Source organism: Coregonus lavaretus (assembly GCF_964263955.1).
Source record: "Coregonus lavaretus genome assembly, chromosome: 18".
Taxonomy (NCBI): Eukaryota; Metazoa; Chordata; class Actinopteri; order Salmoniformes; family Salmonidae; genus Coregonus; species Coregonus lavaretus.
In genome coordinates, this window is record NC_140005.1 from 24,405,877 (window position 1) to 24,427,199 (window position 21,323).

General features: G+C 45.1%; 1 protein-coding gene across 1 annotated transcript in view; it reads left to right on the forward strand.

The window, feature by feature from the left end:
• LOC311145222 (kinesin-like protein KIF26A) overlaps nt 1-14,675 on the forward strand; it is a gene marked incomplete at its 5' end in the record, with an annotated part of 109,770 nt that extends 95,095 nt beyond the window's left edge. Inside the window, 5 exons of the mRNA XM_084181447.1 lie at nt 3,016-6,280; nt 7,282-7,475; nt 11,637-11,660; nt 12,176-12,326; nt 12,520-14,675. Of these exons, the coding sequence (XP_084037573.1) occupies nt 3,016-6,280; nt 7,282-7,475; nt 11,637-11,660; nt 12,176-12,326; nt 12,520-12,704 (3,819 nt within the window). The 3' untranslated portion in view covers nt 12,705-14,675. The remainder of the gene's footprint in view (nt 1-3,015; nt 6,281-7,281; nt 7,476-11,636; nt 11,661-12,175; nt 12,327-12,519) is intronic.
• Between the last annotated feature and the right edge of the window lie 6,648 nt (nt 14,676-21,323).

Genomic DNA, 21,323 nt, shown 5'->3' on the forward strand with positions numbered 1-21,323 from the left:
GTTTTGATGAGGGAAAGCCATAGATTTTCACAGTTATAATAACTATTTAGTGATCTCAAGAGTTTATTACAGTGGGTTTATTAACAGAAGTTGCACTGTTCACCATTTCATATAGTAGCCTATTAGTAGCTGAGATCTTGAAAAAGCTCTTCCCACTTTACTGTAAATTGGAGGCCATGGTATGAAATGAATCAGGGCCTCTCTTAATGCAAGGTTATTAGTGCCATAATTCAGAGCTAGTTTTTCTTGCCTGCTCAACACATAATCATGTAATCAATAGGGCTGCCTAAAAGGGTTGGGTTCAATTTCAAGTTAAGGCAGTCAATTCAGGAAGTAAACTGAAATTCCAATTCAATGATTGAAAAAATAAGCATACATTTTTACTGACTTCTCAATTAACTGAAAAGGAGAAGCTATTTATGTCACAAGAAAAAATTGGATTTTAAATTCAAATCACTTCCTGAATTGACTGCCTTCAATTCGAATTGATCCCAATCCTGCTGCCTAAGGATGTTTGTAATGCATGCCCTCAGATTCGGGAAATATATGCTCCAGATAATTAGGTGTAATGACAGCATGCATTTATTTAGCATCTGGGCGTAATTATAATGCATTCCACGCACACTGATTCAAATTATTGACATTCATTTCAGTGTGCCTATTGATGTTCACATTTAACCTTTAAATAATAATATGCCATTTAGCAGACGCTTTTATCCAAAGCGACTTACAGTCATGCGTGCATACATTTTTTTTGTGTATGGGTGGTCCCGGGGATCGAACCCACTACCTTGGCGTTACAAGCGGCGTGCTCTACCAGCTGAGCTACAGAGGACCACGTGTATTGACTGACAATTTTAAAGCAATTTATATTTGCCTTATGATTTATTCCACCGTGAATTCATTATGCGATTCAATTAACTGTAAATCTACAGCAGGAAATTGGAAAATGGTGGAGAAAACTATATAAAGACTTTTTCAATTTCTAAAGTAATAATATTATGTATTGAACATGTGGATTATGCAGAAAGTCTAAGTATGTAGCACATTCATGTGCTAAGCACATTTCAGTGCCTTGCAAAAGTATTCATCCCCCTTGATGTTTTTCCTATTTTGTTGCATTACAACCTGTAATTTAAATTGATTTTTATTTGGATTTCATGTAATGGATGTACACAAAATAGTCCAAATTGGTGAAGTGAAATTTCTAAAAATGCTAAAAAATAAATAACGGAAAAGTGGTGCGTGCATATGTATTCACCCCCTTTGCTATGAAGACCCTAAATAAGATCTGGTGCAACCAATGTCTCCTGAGTGGCGCAGTGGTCTAAGGCACTGCATCGCAGTGCTAGCTGTGCCACTAGAGATCCTGGTTCGAATCCAGGCTCTGTCGCAGCCGGCCGCGACCGGGAGACTCATGGGCGGCGCACAATTGGCCCAGGGTAGGGGAGGGAATGGCCGGCAGGGATGTAGCTCAGTTGATAGAGCATGGCTTTTGCAACCCCAGGGTAGGGGAGGGAATGGCCGGCAGGGATGTAGCTCAGTTGATAGAGCATGGCTTTTGCAACCCCAGGGTAGGGGAGGGAATGGCCGGCAGGGATGTAGCTCAGTTGATAGAGCATGGCTTTTGCAACGGCAGGGTTGTGGGTTCGATTTCCACGGGGGGCCAGTATGAAAAAAAAGATATATATATATTACATAAAAAAAAAAAAAAATGTATTCACTAACTGTAAGTCGCTCTGGATAAGAGCGTCTGCTAAATGACTAAAATGTAATGTAAATGTAAGTACAGATCTGGGTTGGGTTATGAAAAAATATCTGAAACTTTGAACATCCCACGGAGCACCATAAAATCCATTATTTAAAAAATTGAAAGAATATGGCACCACAACAAACCTGCCAAGAGAGGGCCGCCCACCAAAACTCACGGACCAGGCAAGGAGGGCATTAATCAGAGAGGCAACAAAGAGACCAAAGATAACCCTGAAGGAGCTGCAAAGCTCCACAGCGGAGATTGGAGGATCTGTCCATAGGACCACTTTAAGCCGTACACGCCACAGAGCTGGGCTTTACGGAAGAGTGGCCAGAAAAAAGCCATTGCTTAAAGAAAGAAATGAGCAAACACTTTTAGTGTTCGCCAAAATGCATGTGGGAGACTCCCCAAACATATGGAAGTAGGTACTCTGGTCAGATGAGACTAAAATTGAGCTTTTTGGACATCAAGGAAAACGCTATGTCTGGCACAAAACCCAACACCTCTCATCACCCCGAGAACACCATCCCCACAGTGAAGCATGGTGGTGGTAGCATCATGCTGTGGGGATGTTTTTCATTGGCTGGGACTGGGAAACTGGTCAGAATTGAAGGAATGATGGATGGCACTAAATACAGGGAAATTCTTGAGGGAAACCTGTTTCAGTCTTCCAGAGATTTGAGACTGGGATGGAGGTTCACCTTCCAGCAGGACAATGACCCTAAGCATACTGCTAAAGCAACACTTGAGTGGTTTAAGGGGAAACATTTAAATGTCTTGGAATGGCCTAGTCAAAGCCCAGACCTCAATCCAATTGAGAATCTGTGGTATGACTTAAAGATTGCTGTACACCAGCGTAACTCATCGAACTTGAAAGAGCTGGAGCAGTTTTGCTTTGAAGAATGGGCAAAAATCCCAGTGGCTAGATGTTCCAAGCTTATAGAGACATACCCCAAGAGACTTGCAGCTGTAATTGCTGCAAAAGGTGGCTTTACAAAGTATTGACTTTGGGGGGGTGAATAGTTATACACGCTCAAGTTTTCTGTATTTTTGTCTTATTACTTGTTTTTCACAATAAAAAATATTTTGTATCTTCAAAGTGTTAGGCATGTTGTGTAAATCAAATGAAACAACCCCCCCCCAAAATCCATTTAAATTCCAGGTTGTAAGGCAACAAAATAGGAAAAATGCCAAGGGGGGTGAATACTTTCGCAAGCCACTGTACACTGTTTAGTAAGTCTCTGTATGTGTCTGTGTTGCAGTATGCATCCAGTTCCTCTGGAGGGGAGAGCTCCTGTGAGGAGGGGAGGATCCGTCGGCCACCCCACCTCAGACCCTTCCACCCCCGGACGGTGGCCCTGGACCCGGACCTGCCCTCCCTGCTCAGCGACCCAGACTACTCCTCCAGCAGCGAACAGTCCTGTGACACCGTCATCTATGTGGGGCCGGGGGGCGCTGCCATCTCTGACCGGGAACTGAGTGACAACGAGGGCCCACCCACCTTCGTTCCCATCATCCCCTCCCTGAACAGGAAGCGGTCTGGGAAGGAGGGCCCCCTGGACAGGGATCACTTCTTCAAGTGCAACACGTTTGCTGAGCTGCAGGAGCGCCTGGAGTGTATCGACGGCAGCGAGGAGCCTACAGCGTTTGTTGGAGAGGGCATGGGAAGTCAGGCCAGCCCCAAGATGGACAGCAAAGCAAAGGAAGGCCCTGGCTCTGTTTCCCCAAAGACTGTAACTAAAGCCTCCTCCTCCCAGGAGAGCATATCTCCCAAACTGGCTCCTAAATCTGTAGCCACTCCATCCGTCAGCCCCTCTAAGTCTAAACTGGAACATTCCAGAGGGGTGTCACAGAGCATATGTAGAACAAGTGCTGATGGTGAGAAGGTGATGACGTCAGAGAGCAGAGCAAGCCCAATCAAACAGGAAGTGGCCACGATGCCAGCCTCTGAGCCAGTAGTCCGGGAGAAGGTCTACTTCAACAAGAAGCCCTTACCCAAGCCTGCTCCCCCTCCCCCACAGCAGAGAGACTCACGCAGGGGCAACAGAGCGGCAGAGGAGAGGTCCCCCACTAGAATGCCCCCCGTGGGAATGAGCCATCAGGTTGGAAAACGGGGGGAATCAGGAGACTCCCATTTCCTTGATAGGGCCCAGACCAGGGGACCAGTAGAGGTTTGCCAGCTGCGGTCCACCCTGAGAGAGAGGTGCCTGGACAGGGACATTCTCCGGGCTACGGTCACCCTGCAGCAGCCTGTGGAGCTGAACGGAGAGGATGAGCTGGTGTTCACCGTGGTGGAGGAGCTTTCCATCGGCAGCATCATAGACAACGGGCGGCCCTCCAGCATCATCAGCTTCAACAGCGACTGCTCCCTGCAGGCCCTGGCCTCCGGCTCACGGCCCGTCAGCATTATCAGCAGCATCAACGACGAGTTTGACGCCTACACATCTGCTGTGGGGGGTGCAGAGGTCAACATCGAGGTGCTCACCCCCTTACAGCATGACACATTTGTGTGTGTGGGCAGCAGGGGCTCGTCCATCAGCTCCTGGCTCAGCGAGGTCAGCGTCTGTACTCTGGAGAGTGAAGGGGTACACTCTGCAGATGTTTTCCTCCCACAGACTAAGCACATCGGCCCAGAAGGCACCTTCTACCTGGATTCCCTGGATATGTTCCACTGTGAATCATCCCGAAGGGATGCCAAGAACTCCCTGAACGACAGCGGCTTTAGTTTTTCTGAACTGGACAGTGACAGCGCAGCATCTAGCAAACTGTCCCTGACAAAGTGTCCTCCGTCTCCCGAGTCAACCAAAGGATCCCTCAGATTCCCATCAAAAACAGCTAAAGTTAACTCTCTCAGCTCTTCCTCCCAACCCTCCCAGGGCCCTTACATAGTCCACTCCAGTCTTCCCAAGAAAGTGAAACCTACCTCATCAATCGCCTATAGTAGCAGCAGCAGTCGTGAACCACAGAGACAGGAAGTCAAGCAGGAGAACCCCTGGCAGCGCATCGACAACCACTCTGAACCTCAGCTTCCAGACTCCAGCGCCACCAGCAAGCTCCCCAGAACCCCAGTGAGTGGCATTCCCTGCCGCAAAGCTGGTGTTGTCAACAGCAATGGTGTACCTCGCCCACCCAAGGTGCAGGGTTCTACCTCAGCCCAGAGGGTGGTGGATGGCTGTGAGAAGTCCACCAGTAAGAAAGCGGAGCCCCCCAGCAAGATGCCTCAGCTAAGACGAGGGGCCACCACCCTGGGCACTGTGCCTGTCATCCACGTCTCCCCAGAGACCAAGGCCACAACCAAGGACATCACCACCACAACCAACATTCTCAAGTTCTCCTCTCTGGGAAAGAATGGCAAGGCAAATGGGCAGCAAGCCAGCATGCTCCCCAAACCTGGTGGTACCTCACCTCCTCCACCTCCGGTGCGCAAGTCCAGTCTGGATCAGAAGAACAGGCCTCTGCTGCCCCAAAGTGCCTTAAAGTTTGCGTACGGGGAAGCAGGGAGGCCCAAACTCACCAGGGGGGCGGTGTCAGAGGATGAACTAGAGGTCCGCTGCAGAGGAGACTCCAACAGCCTCAAAACCTCCAGCCTCAGGGGTGACTACACCTCGGCCAAAGCCACTTCCAGTCTGAGGGCCAGAGGGGATGCTGGTCGGCAGCATTACGGCAGTCAGATGTCTCTGGAAAGGTGTGACAGCATGTCCATGGTGGGCTCCAAGCCCACTCTCAGTCGAGAAAACAGTGGAGCCAGCCTGGGCTGCAGCAAGTCCAGCAGGTCCATTCCCAGATTCGGTGTACCAAACTCAACCAACTCTCCCGTTGCTACCTCCCCACCTTCCCCCTGTGGTGCTATAGGTGCTCTAGGTAAACCTGGGCAGGTCAAAGTTAGTGTTAACCCCAGATCGCTAGGAGCGGTCAATGGAAGTAAGGCCCGTTCGTTGTCAGCGAGCAACTCTAAGGGCCTGAGCTCCTCCACCAAGTCCCTGGCAGCTCCAGCCACCAGGAACCCCAACGCCAACCTTCCCCCGACTGGCAAGACCTCCGCCCCGCGAGCCACGGCAGCTGTCAGCAGCAAGCCTGGCCGGGGGACCATCATGGGCACCAAGCATGCTATGCGGGCAGCCAACAGCCGGGTCAGTGAGCTGGCATCAGGCAGCACATCAGGCAAACACCTGAGGGGCTCAGGGGACTCTGACAGTGGTAATGACAGTGGTGTGAACCTGAGTGATGACAAGTCCCTCGTGGTCATGCTGCCCTCCCCTTACAGTAAGATCACAGCCCCCAGAAGGCCGCAGCGCTACAGCAGTGGCCATGGCAGTGACAACAGCAGTGTTCTGAGTGGAGAGCTGCCCCCAGCCATGGGCCGCACAGCCCTCTTCTACCACAGCGGGGGCAGCAGTGGTTATGAGAGCATGATCCGGGACAGCGAGGCCACAGGCAGCGCCTCCTCTGCACACGACTCCATGAGTGAGAGTGGAATTTCCTCCTCAGGCCGCCCCAGGACATCCAAATCCCCCAAGAAACGCAATGGTAATAGCTCTGAATCTGTATACATCATTATGCATTATCTATCTGATAATATCCTGAACAACAGCATACTGTAGGTTTAGTCGGGGAATCAATTGAGGCATTCAAAAATGTGAAAGTTCCATAAAAGCCCAAGCATTACTCAGGTCCTTTTACAAGCTTTCTTGTTCAAGCCCAGTCTTTGTTGTTTTTTACAAGCCACTGAGTGATGTCAGAAGTCAAACAGTCCACTTGATAAATAATGGAGGAGAAGATCGTTAATGGAGGTCATAAGCCCTAACTGTTTCTACCACTCCGCTATAAAAGCCTCTTGTCTAAAAGTCATACAGCACGTCTATAAATACCCCTGATTGCTTTGGAAAAGTAGTTTGCCTGTGCAGATCAGCTTAGACAATCTCTTGTTAAGGGTCAAGGTTCACTGCTGTTGACTTTAACTAGATGTGTCATGCTGAAAAGCAGACTGAGTGGTGTTCCCGTCTGAAATAAGAAATACATTTCCACAGATCTACTGATTGAAGCAGTATGCCAGAGAAGTATAGCACATAATCTCCAAACAACATCAAGGACAACCTGTCGCTTTCTCCAACTCCCCAAGGCAATCTTGTAAAGATAGAGGCTCTAACTTTTTAAAATCTGATTCTTATAGTTTATTGGTTTTGTCACCTTTCAGATTCAGCAGAAATTAGATGACTTGGAACTCAGTTGAACAGCAGCGGAAACTTGTGACCATGTTCCAGCTCTCTTAGATTTATGTAGTCAATCTCTTCAATTCATATTGTGTGGTAGGGATTTGAAATAGACAGTGGTGAAAGCCTTATACATATGCAGTCTACAGCACGCTCAGGAGGCCTGTGTAAAGCCTTCTATCTCTTTACATCTCAGTCTCAGCTTCTTACATATTTACTAATAGACAGAGCTGTACAGCTCGGCCCTGGCAGATATTACCATTATATATTTCCAGCAGTAATTGAGGTGCCTGTCTGTCTGTGTCTGTGTCTCTCCAGGGCTACAGCGGCGACGGCTCATCCCGGCCCCCCTGCCAGACACCTCGTCACTGGGGAAGAAGGCTGGCACAGCTGGCCAATGGGTGGACCTGCCGCCCATGTCAGGACCACTGAAGGAACCCTTCGAGATCAAGGTGTACGAGATCGACGATGTGGAACGGCTCCAGAGGCGACGACAGGAGGACTCAGCTGAGGTGAGTGAAGGATCATGCTTACTGTCTGTAATACAAGCTCCCCATACTGTTACTGCACTTATTTTAGAGTCATTAGGTTTATGTTCATCACTACATACATGCTGCTTAGCAATGTAAAGCTCAGCAATAGTCTGCATGTGTCACATTGATCTCAGCAATATTCTGAATGTGCTACATTGAAGTCAGGCATGCAGACCAGGCGCCAGGATAAAGTGACTAAGGGGGCAGTTGAAATCGGTGAGGGGGCACAATTATTTGGGGTTCTTGCGTTGGAATTATATTGAATTCTGCTTATGTCACGCAATACCATAATAAACATAAAAGTTAAAATGCCGAGACCATTGAGTGCCTTTGACCAAGAAGTGACAAATTGCTGCACTCTATCAGCACCATGGACAGCGCCCTACACACTAAAGCAAGGCTGTTGAAAACCTTGGCTGGTGGCTAAGGAAGTCATTATGCCATTCCATACCCTAGGTTTTTGCTGAGATGACGCCACTGGCAATACCACCAAGATTCTGATAAAAAACAACCAGCTAGATTGTTTCTTACCTTTTCGGAAGAGTTGCAGCCTTGTTGATGCTCTGTGGAACTTCCTGAGTAATCGATCATTCCATTCTCCCCGAAATTTTCATGTAAGATCCCCCTCCAATGCCAGTTGGATTAGTTGAGCTTTCCTCGGGTGTAGCATGCTTCTTCTGTGCTGACTGAACACGTTTGTCAAAGTGAAAAATGAGTTCTTGCATGTAGCTGTGGACGCCCCAAAGGTCAATCCATGCGTCAGTCCAGTAAGCACGGTCGGCATAGCGGAGAGAGGCCCAGAGAATTGTTGCAGGATGTCAAGTGGGGTCCATATCGTCCTCATTGGAGCCAGAGCGGGCGATTTCAGTTTGCTAAAACTGGCGAGCGACACTAAACTCAGCTTCCACCAAATCTGTTTTTACTTAGATCCAGCAGTGGTTTCACCTTTTTCACATCTAGAAAGTCATGGCTCTCTGGGTCAAAGGGCACACAGGGCCTCCACCAGTTGGTTGTTGCGTTCGCTGAATCGTTCGGACATTTCACCACTGACAGCATCCAAGAACATTATTTTACACTCAGTCTCTTCTGTCCTGCTGGCCTAATGAACTGCGCTCAAATGGCTTCAAACTCGCTGTCACACCTCAGCTTCTCGACGCACTCCAACGCACTGCGGACCACTTTGACTCCAGTGTAAAGATCTGTTGCTTTTGCCTGGAGTCATTTGTTTGGAGAATCTAGTAGACTGAGGATTCTGTGCACCATGGTGGCTGTAAACGTAAAGCCTGGGTCTGTCACCACCTTCAGCAGCCCTGTAGCCTCAAGTCTTACTTCTGTGTTGTAAGAACGCATGCATTTGATGTGAGAGAGGAACTTCACAAGTCAAAACTTTTAACAACCACTCACACAGTAGCCAGGTGTCCCCTTCTCCTTTGGCTTTGTTTGGGTACGTTGGTGAAGCCAATTTCTGATATCCATCGTGGCAGTGACAGATTAGCTGGTTTGAGCTAGCTAAATAGGCTAAGGTTAATAACACTAACGCTTTTAACAGCTAGCTAAGAAGCTAACTAAGCTCTGTAGTGGTGGGGTGTGAGGCAGAGTTGAGTGAAGCAGCTTCAACGGTAAACTTGACCCCGCCATTATAAATCAAAATAAAATATTACAGGCGGAGGCGTATCACGTTATTCACTTAGCCTCCCACAGATAAAAAGTGTTTTCCCCCACTTTTTATGGAAAACCAAAGGAGTCATACAGTGCCTTGCAAAAGTATTCATCCCCCTTGACGTTTTTCCTATTTTGTTGCATTTCAACCTGTAATTTAAATGGATTTTTATTTGGATTTCATGTAATGGACATACACAAAATAGTCCAAATTGGTGAAGTGAAATGAAAAAAATTACTTTTTCAAAAAATTCTAAAACAATAAATAACGGAAAAGTGGTTCGTGCATATGTATTCACCACCTTTGCTACGAAGCCCCTAAATAAGATCTGGTGCAACCAATTACCTTCAGAAGTCACATAATTAGTTAAATAAAGTCCACCTGTGTGCAATCTAAGTGTCACATGATCTCAGTATATATACACCTGTTCTGAAAGGCCCCAGCGTCTGCAACACCACGAAGCAAGGGGCACCACCAAGCAAGTGGCACCATGAAGACCAAGGAGCTCTCCGAACAGGTCAGCCATTGCTTAAAGAAAGAAATAAGCAAACACGTTTGGTGTTCGCCAAAAGGCATGTGGGAGACTCCCCAAACATATGGAAGAAGGTACTCTGGTCAGATGAGACTAAAATTGAGCTTTTTGGCCATCAAGGAAAACGCTATGTCTGGCGCAAACCCAACACCTCTCATCACCCCGAGAACACCATCCCCACAGTGAAGCATGGTGGTGGCAGCATCATGCTGTGGGGATGTTTTTCATCGGCAGGGACTGGGAAACTGGTCAGAATTGAAGGAATGATGGATGGCGCTAAATAGAGGGGCATTCTTGAGGGAAACCTGTTTCAGTCTTCCAGAGATTTGAGACTGGGATGGAGGTTCACCTTCCAGCAGGACAATGACCCTAAGCATACTGCTAAAGCAACACTTGAGTGGTTTAAGGGGAAACATTTAAATGTCTTGGAATGGCCTAGTCAAAGCCCAGACCTCAATCCAATTGAGAATCTGTGGTATGACTTAAAGATTGCTGTACACCAGCGTAACTCATCCAACTTGAAGGAGCTGGAGCAGTTTTGCTTTGAAGAATGGGCAAAAACTCCAGTGGCTAGATGTGCCAAGCTTATAGAGACATACCCCAAGAGACTTGCAGCTGTAATTGCTGCAAAAGGTGGCATTACAAAGTATTGACTTTTGAATAGTAATGCACGCTCAAGTTGTCTTTTTTGGTCTTATTTCTTGTTTGTTCCACACAAAAAAATATTTTGCATCTTCAAAGTGTTAAGCATGTTGTGTAAATCAAATGATACAAACCCCCCAAAAAATCTTTTTTAATTCCAGGTTGTAAGGCAACAAAATAGGAAAAATGCCAAGGGGGGTGAATACTTTCGCAAGCCACTGTACCTAACTGCCCCAGTGGCTTTCCATAGCCCCCCTACACACACCGTGGCACGCTCTGTCCATTGTGCTGACACAGCGCAGCGGAGATACAGATTTTGCGCCAACCTGTCACTCAATTATTTGATTTTTTAAATATTTTCATATAGGGACATAAAACTAAAACTGAGGGGGCACAAGTTTTAACTGAGGGGGTTACGCCTCCCTTTGCCACCTGGTGGAGTCGGGCCCGCAGGCATGACATCGTGGGAAGGTTTTAGCTCACTCCTTCTCAGGTTCTTATTAAAGAACAAGGTGAAAATATGCGTCTGAGACGTTTGACCTTTAGTCTGCCCAATGGCGAATCTCGACGTCTTTAAGTGTCTGTGTGACCACAGTCAGAGCCCAGTGTTATGCTAGCCGGGATTCTGCAGGAATGTGAAGAGATCAGGAGGCAATTACTGTCTGGCTTTAATTGCTTTAGATATGACTGATCGCTGGGGCTCACTGCTGGTGCTGATTGACAGAGGGGGAAGGAGTGGTGGTGGTGGAAAGAGCAGTCCAGGAATGTGCTCCCCTCTCTATACCCCCACACCCCATCAGCCATCACCATGGCCCATCCCCTGGCTGCCTGATGGCTCTTTATGGCTGGCTCCACTTGCCACGGGTCATTAACTGCTCCCACAAGTTAGAGGCAGCCAGACAGGGTATTGTTAAGAGAAGATATTAAATCAGCTGGATAGTGGTTTGATTTAGTTTCAATTAGGAAAAGATGATCTTCAATTTGTCTTTCCCAACCATCACTGGCTGAATGGCTGGTAATGAAGTGCTTTGCCTCGCACATCCCCCACTGTTCCCAGGCCAGTTTTGGAATAACATGCAACGTTTCCATGCTTGTATTCTCAGATGTCTATTTGTGTGCACATGGCTTTTTCTGTCTATATACAGTATACAGGGTTTAGTATACAGGGTTTAGTACTCTATATATTGATGCATGTTTGTGTATTCGTATTTGTTTGAGTTCTAACTGTGAGATCATAACTCTGTCTAGAGTACAATCATATTTTTTACCTTATGTATTTTCTCTTCTTCTCTTTTCTCATCTTTAGCAGCCATTCCAGGATGTTGAGAAGGTATGTTGATTTTGTTGGATGGCTGAGGCTTGATTATTCTTTAATGGGAGTTGGGGAATAGTTTGGAGTAAGGGTTAAGAAGGGAAGAACCGGAATTAATTGGATTGTTATATACAATACCTGGAAAATGGCCAGAAATGTTAATATACATGACTGTGTCTGTATATCCTGCAATTCTTTAGGAGCAACAAAAATGCTAGTAAATGACTATTATTATTCTTTATTTCAAACAGTTCCTCAGTCACTCACTACTCTCTCTCTCTCTCTCTCTCTCTCTCTCTCTCTCTCTCTCTCTCTCTCTCTCTCTCTCTCTCTCTCTCTCTCTCTCTCTCTCTCTCTCTCTCTCTCTCTCTCTCTCTCTCTCTCTCTCTCTCTCTCTCTCTCTCTCTCTCTCTCTCTCTCTCTCTCTCTCTCTCTCTCTCTCTCTCTCTCTCTCTCTCTCTCTCTCTCTCTCTCTCTCTCTCTCTCTCGCTCTCTCCTCTCTCTCTCTCTGTCTCTCTCTCTCTCTCTCTCAGGGCCTGCTGTACTTCAACAGTAAGCTGAAGGTTCTGGAGCGGCGGCAGCAGCAGATCAGGGAGCTGAAGGTCAAACATGAGGCACTTAAGGAAGAGCTAGAGGACACCAAGACCCGGCTGATGATGGACCCTTGCAAGTGGATAGGAGAGTGTGAGTGTCTGCAACATTATTCTACCAGGATAGGGGCATATGTACACCTTTTTATTCTTCATATTCCCAACAAAAATAGAAAGTGATCTTCCTATTGAAAGTTAACTTGATTCTGTGGACAGTCTTCCAGTTTTCAGCTGATTGTGTGTGACCAGGACTTTAATCCTCTGCTCTCCTGTCTTTTCTCTTCCAGTTGAGGTGGACCAGGATTTGGACAAGGAGTCCCAGGAGTACCTGCAGGCCCTGGGTCAGGTCACAGAGGAGCTGGAGTTCTGTGTCAACCTATGCAAGTCACGTGTCATGATGGTGACCTGCTTCGACATCAGTGTTGCATCACCGGCTGACACTCAAGAGGGACTGCGAGAAGTGGAAGTCTGAGAATGAGCAAAAGAAGAGATGGAGAATCGAGGAAGTGAGAAAGGAAGAATGATGAAATGTAGCAGCCAGTTCATAGTTATTGCTGGAATGAAGTGACAAGAAAAACAAAAAAGACAAAAGATGAGACAAACGGGACGGGTGTCTTTGCATGGAGACAGGAGATCTGAGCCGACTTATCTGCAGTGCCTCGTTCTGGACATGTTCATGTTGGAATGGGAGATAAATGTGTACACAGACACAACTGTTACTGTGTTCAAGCATGATGAGAGAGAGGCCATCATTTACCCAAGAGTCATTCAACGACACCCAGAAGTGCCTTTTTCACTCGACTTATTTTGAGTCATTATTTTTTGTATGGCGCTAGTATCATAACCAGCATACCTAAGCAAACCCTGAACATATTCCTTTTAAGAAATAATTATTTTATATTGCATTGTATAGTGTATTTATATGATTATGCTGTGTGTAAAATATAATTTGTAGGTTAAAAAAGAAAAAGAAGAAGAGCAATAAGCTAATGTTATTGCGTTCCCAAACCTTGCCTTTTGTCATGTTTCAAACCAACCTCAGTCAGCATTTTGCCCATGTTCATCCAGCCTCTTGCGCCTTATGTTATCTTTCTGGTTCAGTAGTCTACCTTTTAAAACAGGTCTATGTTATCTTGTCAATGACTCAATTTGCTGTTATAGGCCTGATTACGCCCCAGTGGAGGTGCTGAGATGGGTGATGGTGGAGGTGTAGAGAAGGGGAGAGGAAAGTATGTGGTATGTGGGGCTGAGCTGTGTTTGCCCTTGTTTATTTAATTGGAGATGTGGCAACAGCAGAACACATCAATCAGAGGGGCCACCATACAGGGCCTGCTTCCAACAGGCTGTGTGTACGCTATGATTCATGGGTGTGACAGTTGGCTCTCCCCATTGCTCTGTGCTAGGGGTGTCCAGAGTCTCCCTGACAGACCTCCCTCACCCTCCCTGTGCCACCAGAGCGATGGGGAAAGCATGCTGAGTATTATTCCCAGGCACAGAGGTGCTCGTCAGTGTGCCCATTTTATCCATAGATGGGCCTCGACTGGGTTCAACTGACACAAACAAAATGGCATAGATGAGATGCCACAAGCAAGGGTCATTCTACGGCCATTTTGTGGTGTGCTCTTTTAAGTGGTGCCATGCCTTGGTTCTATGCATTCCAACATACTCACTTCCACTATGAGAAGAACCTCCATAAAGCACTAAGATCAACAGCACAGACAGTTTGCAATGACTCAGAACCCTCTCTGAGTTATGCTTCAAAGCTACACATATACATCCTTCTACTTTCTTTAATAATTTAACCGGATGTCTCAATCAAAGACTAGGATAGGCTCCAAGAGGACATTGTCCTAAATAAAGGCCATGAAAAATTACAGTTTCCTGTGTATACATGCAGTGAAGCAATTGCAGTCTTCAGATTTAGATGTTGTTTGGCAAATACAATCAATCAACTTGCTGTATGTAGCTGCCAGAATCTTAATGTCTGAATAACTTCTCTGAAAACGGTGTGGACAAAGAAGATTAACTGGTTTTGGTTATCTAGAGTAAGAAACTGGCTTTGGTTGTATTTTGATGTGTTTGATTTATATAACTAAATATTCATTTGTTTTCTTTCCTCTTACAAAGTTATACCCTCAGGCCCTTTCTGAAGATGCTGCATGAGATTTTGTATTCATTTGTAAGAATGATTTCTATTCCATTTTTACCATTTTGATTTTTATAATATCTTTGGCTCTCCCTCATGTCGGGTTAGTTTCATGAGTTAAATGACTATTACCAAACTGAATTAATTTTTCAAGAAAGTTGATGTATGTCATATTTCATATCAAAACCCATATTTTCTAATGTCCTTGGTTTTGTATAGGTTTTTCTGACCCTGTGTACAAATGTATGATATGGCAGCTCGTGTTGAGTTTTATCTGTGAATAAAATGTTTCTTCTTATAGCTGACTTGGAATTATTTTTCCTTCATTGGTTGTCTTCAAACAAACCATTCTGTTTGGCCTACATAATTCAAAACCATGTTGCCTATTGGTCATTGGTACCCTAGCCTCTGCCAAGTCCCCAACAACCGGATGTTCAGTTTTTCAAGGGAAATGGAAAGAGAGCCTGTGACGCGACTTCCGCTTTTGGACGTTAACAAGGCGACACCACAGAGTTTCTAAACCCAGAGGCGCAACATCGCAAGACTTACGGGAACTTTTGTGAAGCAGACCAAGCAGACCAGGTCTGTGTTTGGGGTTAGAGAAGTCAATGAGAGAAGTGAAACATCTTCCTTAGTTGTTCATTTTCTCTAAATCTAAAGGCACAACCTAGATTCGAGCCAACAGTTTCTGCGCATGAGCTTAGCTAGCCAACGTCGCCATGACATCGCCTAAAAGCGTGATCGGGGATTTCTATTGGAGAAGCAGTTTCTGCCTATCTTCATACTGTACTGTCTTTGGCGACACTCCATCTTAACTCCTCCATATTTACTTAATTGGTTGAACAGTGCAGAAGGGAACCATCCCTGACAGTTTTATTTTCTTCTTGTCAAGACCAGTTTGTAGGGGATCTAGTTTCAGGAATTTATTTTACGCCTGCTACGTTAGGTTATTGGTACCCATAACCGTCATCAAACCAACTAGATATGGATGTCATCGAGTTAGGTTGAGGAGAATGTAATGAAGGCCTTACCAAAGACAGTACAGTATGACAGTACAGCACAGCAGTACAGCAACTATTTAACAACAACCTGTTCCCACAGATTAGTTTCTCCCCATCTGATTAATGCTATCAAAGAGCTGCTTGTGATGATTAATCTCCCAGGTGCATACGTAAGCAATGACTTATGAAGAATACAACTTTTTTGGGTGGGAGTGTTTGACAAGAATGAAATATGCAGCCATCAAATAGATATTAGAGATGCAGCAAGATTAATGACACCGCTATCAAATATGGTTTTCTACTCCGTGTGATGCCAGGTCTCCTGGTGTGCAATATTCTGGAGATGAGTGGAGATGTAGAAGTCCACCATGCTGAGTGATACCATCTTTCCTCCTCCCTGTTCATTTAATTAGATTAAAAGCATAGTAGTTTGATTTTGGTGGCCTGGCAGGAGCAGCTGGTTGCCGTGTTTCTAATCAAATCCCATGGGTGCATTTAGCTGGGTCTGGGTGCTCTTTGACTCGGAGGGAAGGAGGGCCAACTCAGAGCTCTCAGTGGTGAAGAGAAGAGCCCCACTCGCTAACACATTAGATTCCTGGTGATGAGTACCATATGTTTCAAGTTTCAAGTTTTATTCGTCATGTGTACAGGATGCACATGGGATTCACTGTTCAAAGAAATGCTTACTTGCAGGTTCCTTCTTGACAATACAACAACAATAAGAAATAATAAAGGAAAATAATAGAAACATAAAGTAAATAACTCAGTGGAATAGAATAAACATTTTAGCATAAGTATAATACAGGAAGGGACAATACCATTTGGCACCATATGACGACACAACAGTGGTAGGCCTGATTACCAACAACGATGAGGTGAAGACCAAGAAGCTCATCAAGGACCTCAGCCACCTGAGCCACGGCCTATTCACCCCGCTACCATCTAGAAGGCGGAGACAGTACAAGTGCATCAAAGCTGGGACCGAGAGACTGATAAACAGCTTCTATCTCCAGGCCAGCTGACTGTTAAACAGTCATCACCGGCATCCGCCCAGTACCTGCCCTGAACCTTAGACACTGTCATTAGCCGGCTACCACCTGGTACTCTTACCCTGCACCTTAGAGACTGCTGCTCTATGTACATAGTCATTGAACACTGGTCACTTTAAGAATGTTTACGTACTGTTTTACCCACTTTATATGTATATACTGCATTCTAGTCATGGCTCATCCTATACAACTACTGCTGTACACACCTTTTCTATTCATATACTGTCCATACTGTCTGTACACACCATTCACATACATATATATTTATTTATATTCTGGACTCTGATATTGCTCATTCTGATGTCTTCATTTCTTGTTCTTTTTTTAAACATTTGGATTATGTGTGTATTGTTATTGTATTGCTAGATATTGCTGCACTGTTGGAGATAGAAACATAAGCATTTCACTGCATCTGGTGGTCCTCTGTAGCTCAGCTGGTAGAGCACGGCGCTTGTAACGCCAAGGTAGTGGGTTTGATCCCCGGGACCACCCATACACAAAGATGTATGCACGCATGACTGTAAGTCGCTTTGGATAAAAGCGTCTGCTAAATGGCTTATTATTATTATTATTATTATCTGTAATAACATCTGCAAAACTGTGTACGCGACCAATAAACTTTGATTTGATTTGATGTACATTACTCGATACTTTGATTTAATCCTTCCAAAATATTCGGACATTTGTATCTTTATAACTATAGTTTTACGGATTTTACACAGCACACTTTCATTTACATTGGATAATAAATCTAAGCCTGCAGTTGTTTGGTGGAAAGTGAGTGTCTTGTGACAAGTCATTCATTCCCCTGACAGCTCGGACAGTTTCCAACTGCTCTGAGCGAAGTGCTTTGTGTCTACATGGAGACAGTTGGTCAGGCCTGCTGCTGAGTACTAATGGCTGCTGAGTCCGTAGGCTCCTGGCCCACTAGACCCAGTCTTCCCCTGCTCTGTTTGCCTCAGGGATCTTCTCATTCAAGCAGGGAGTCGGATGTTATGAGAATAAAAATGAGTTCATGGAAAAGTCAAGTAGCCCCTCCTCCCTCACCCCTCGGCTCCAAAAAGTTTCATCATAGTTTAGATTTTCCCTTTCCTGTCATCTGAAAATAAATTGAACTTTTTTTTTTCGCCTCACACTGAACTATTCAAATGAATCTCATGCTGTCATCCAAAGTATCCTAAAAGTGTCCCACTTCATTTATTGCACATTTTGATCTCTCTCGCGCGCTCTCTCTCTCTCTCTCTCTCTCTCTCTCTCTCTCTCTCTCTCTCTCTCTCTCTCTCTCTCTCTCTCTCTCTCTCTCTCTCTCAACCCCCCCTCTCTCTCTCTCAACCCCCCCCCCCTCTCTCCCCTCTCTCTCTCTACTAACTTTACCTGCTGCTGTTTGACGCTTCTCTGTTTGTCACTTCAATATGGTTGCAGCTTTAAAATCATGAGAGAAACTGGCTGTGCTCTCTGTATTTCCTAGTTAATTTAGAAGAAAATTACCCAGCTGACGGCCCATATTCCCAGGAGAGACTGAATGTAACCATTTCATATATATATATACATATACAGTGAGGGAAAAAAAGTATTTGATCCCCTGCTGATTTTGTACATTTGCCCACTGACAAAGACATGATCAGTCTATAATTTTAATGGTAGATTTATTTGAACAGTGAGAGACAGAATAACAACAAATAAATCCATTTTTGCTAAAAGTATTATTATATTATTGATCGCTTGACTATGACTTTTCAGATCACCCAGTAGTTGTTTACAACAACAGCACTGACTGTCTCTGTTTCTGTCTCTGTCACTATCAATGTAGTAGATAACACTGACCAGTTGTTTGCCGTATCCATTGTCCATGTAGATGAGAAAAAAACATTTATGAGTCCCCCTGCTCTATTGGGGTACCTGGAGGCTGGAGCTGCCCTGGGCATTGGATTTACTGCTCTGACTGCAATCACACAGATTGCACAGTCTAAACCCAAGCCTGCTCTCTCAAGAAAACTATAAATTTGACCAAATGTCGCCACTTATTCCCAGTAATTAAAGCAAGCTGGTTTGGGGAAAAGTCCTTAAATTATCAGAGGCTAGGGGAGATGTAAGACTCACACGTCTCCCTCCCCCTGTCCCTGCTCACCAGAACAGATGACATTAGTGAGTCCACTTCCACTCTTAAATAGGGCTTTAAGATCTAGGGTCCCATAGGATTTACTGTCTAAGGGCTGTAAGTTCAGGGTGCATAGACATAAAGGTCTAACACTCTGGCATTGAGTTCAGATAACACTTCAGGCACCAAATCAAAGCCAGACCTATTCATTATGTGAAAGGGAATGAATTGCCCTTTTGGAGACAGCCGGAGTGATCTATCACTTAACACTTCACCTTGTTTATTGAATCCTCCGACCAGATAAGGGTAAAGGCATGAGCTAGGCCTCTGTCACATGGCAATGGGAATATAATAGAGATAATTGGCATAATAGATTGTAATCTTGGCACCGGCCACAAAGTGAAACATCTTGTAGTCTCATGAAGAAAGCCCCCCCCCGGTCTGGACATGGCTCAGTGGATGAGTTGGCCTGGTATGGTTTGATCAGGGAGCGTTGGCAAGCTGCTGTTTCTGTCCACCTCCAGAAGCACACACACACACACACACACACACACACACACACACACACACACACACACACACACACACACACACACACACACACACACACACACGCACACACACGCACACACACATTCCAGTTCTGATTACTTCTGATAGGGAGCTGGCAGTGGCAGCCGACAACAGAGCAGTGTCACTCTGCCTGACTGACCAGCTGGGTGTCCAGGATGGACACATACTGACTGACTCTGAATGGGCTGTCATGGTCACATGAGGAGTTACATGGGGAGTACTTTACTTTACTTTGACTCACAGAAGTCATTAGTATGCTTGCTGAGTACATTTGTAATTTAACCTGTTGACAAGATGCGTGTTTGAAGTAGGGAAATAAACAACTGCTAGTAGCTACAGACTGGAGTTTGGGTTCTTCTTTGATCAGCAATACGGTAAAGGTATGAAAGGCCATTTAATTAACCTCATGTGCCACTGTTGGAAAACAACCCTGCTTGCAGAATCATTGTTCTATGGATCTCCACTGACCTGTAGTAGACCTTGTGGATAAGGTATCTAGCAGCACAGTGCATGAACAGATGAGTAAGATACGGAAGCAAATGAGCGTGGTCACCTGCTGGCCACCTGCTAGCCCCTCACTGTCACATCTAATCCTCCTGATCTCAGAGGATTTTAATCGGCCTCTATCTCTGTATCTTACAGCAGGAGGGAGAGACTGGGCCCGGTGGGGATCTAATGCTCAAATTATGCGCAGAGAAAACATTGTCAGAAATCGACCAGACTACCACAGAATGCTTGACCTTATGAAAATGTTGATGAGAGCGGGGAACTATTGTTTCTATCGCAGTGCCCTTTTTGCTTGGTGGTCTTTGTATCCTGGGTCCAGATTGATTCATGTAGATAACTGAAGATTTACATAAAGATACTCATTGTTTGAAAGAGTTATGTGTGAGATGTTTTTAGTACACTGATTGTAAATGTTAAGGCAATGTAATCTACTATTTGTATTGCACATGTAAGATATTTTGTGATTAGCCTATTCAGATTGGCTGGAAACCTTATTGAGTGTGTGTAATAAGTTGCATTACATCCAACAGATAGGTTGCTCTACATCAGAGGAAATCAGGCTAATGACTGTGTCCTCCTGCCAGGGCTTTTGTGTAAAAGGTGCCAGCCCAGTAAAAGATCTGTAGATGGCCCTCCTAAGACTTGGTGGCCATAAAGAAATCTCATTAGTCCCATATAAATACCTAAATAATGTTATTGGACAAGAGGTGCAGCGCTGGGGTGGCTGCAGGTCATTCTGCTGTGGATCTGACTAGTCGGTGAGTAATTTCAGATGGGGTGCAGTAATGAAAACAGACCCTTTTAATTAGTCTGTCTGAAAACATTTATTTATATCGGACGGCCCCCTCCCCAGTAATGTTTCATTGACCACCACAAGGCAGACGCTTAGCTGTCTCCCAGCAGCCACCATCTGGTGGACAGCAGAACCAGGGCTACAGGGTGGCTCCCTTATTCTTCCCTCTACAGTGAGCTGAAAAGGGGTCTAAGAACACAGGCGAGTGGCTGGCTCCAAGGGGGGCCTACTTTGATGTTCCCTATTGGTGACTATCTTGTCAACATGCCACAGAGCTGGCTGGGATCAGTGTGGGGTTTGAGGTCTGTACCTTCTGAATGAACTCCGAACTGAAAGTCAGCTGGATTTGTTGATGGGTTTACACACCATTGCTCTGCATTAGTTATAGATGAGGAGATGTGTAACTGGCTTATCTGGCTCCGTCCTCATGTTTATCTAAAGATCAGATCTGGCAAGTAGTGTGGGGAATACACTGTGGATTAGCTCTCTATGCTATAACTCCTGGAGATTTAATCAACAGCTGTGCATCCTGCCTATTTTTGGAAATAACGAAACTTCAAATAATAACCTGACAATACTTTTCCCTTATTGCCTCCATTCTATAATTTTATCTCATAGTCCACAGTCACATTCTGTTATATTGAGATAACAATGTTTGTTATCTGTCATGTGTGTTAATCTCAAAAGTAAAAAAGGGTAGAGACACAAATTGAAAACATTATTTGTCACATACAGTGCCTTGCAAAAGTATTCATCCCACTTGGCATTTTCCTATTTTGTTGCATTTATTTGGATTTCATGTAATGGACATACACAAAATAGTCCAAATTGGTGAAGTGAAATGAAAAAAATAACTTGTTTCAAAAAATTCTAAAAAATAAATAACGGAAAAGTGGTGCGTGCATATGTATTCACCCCCTTTGC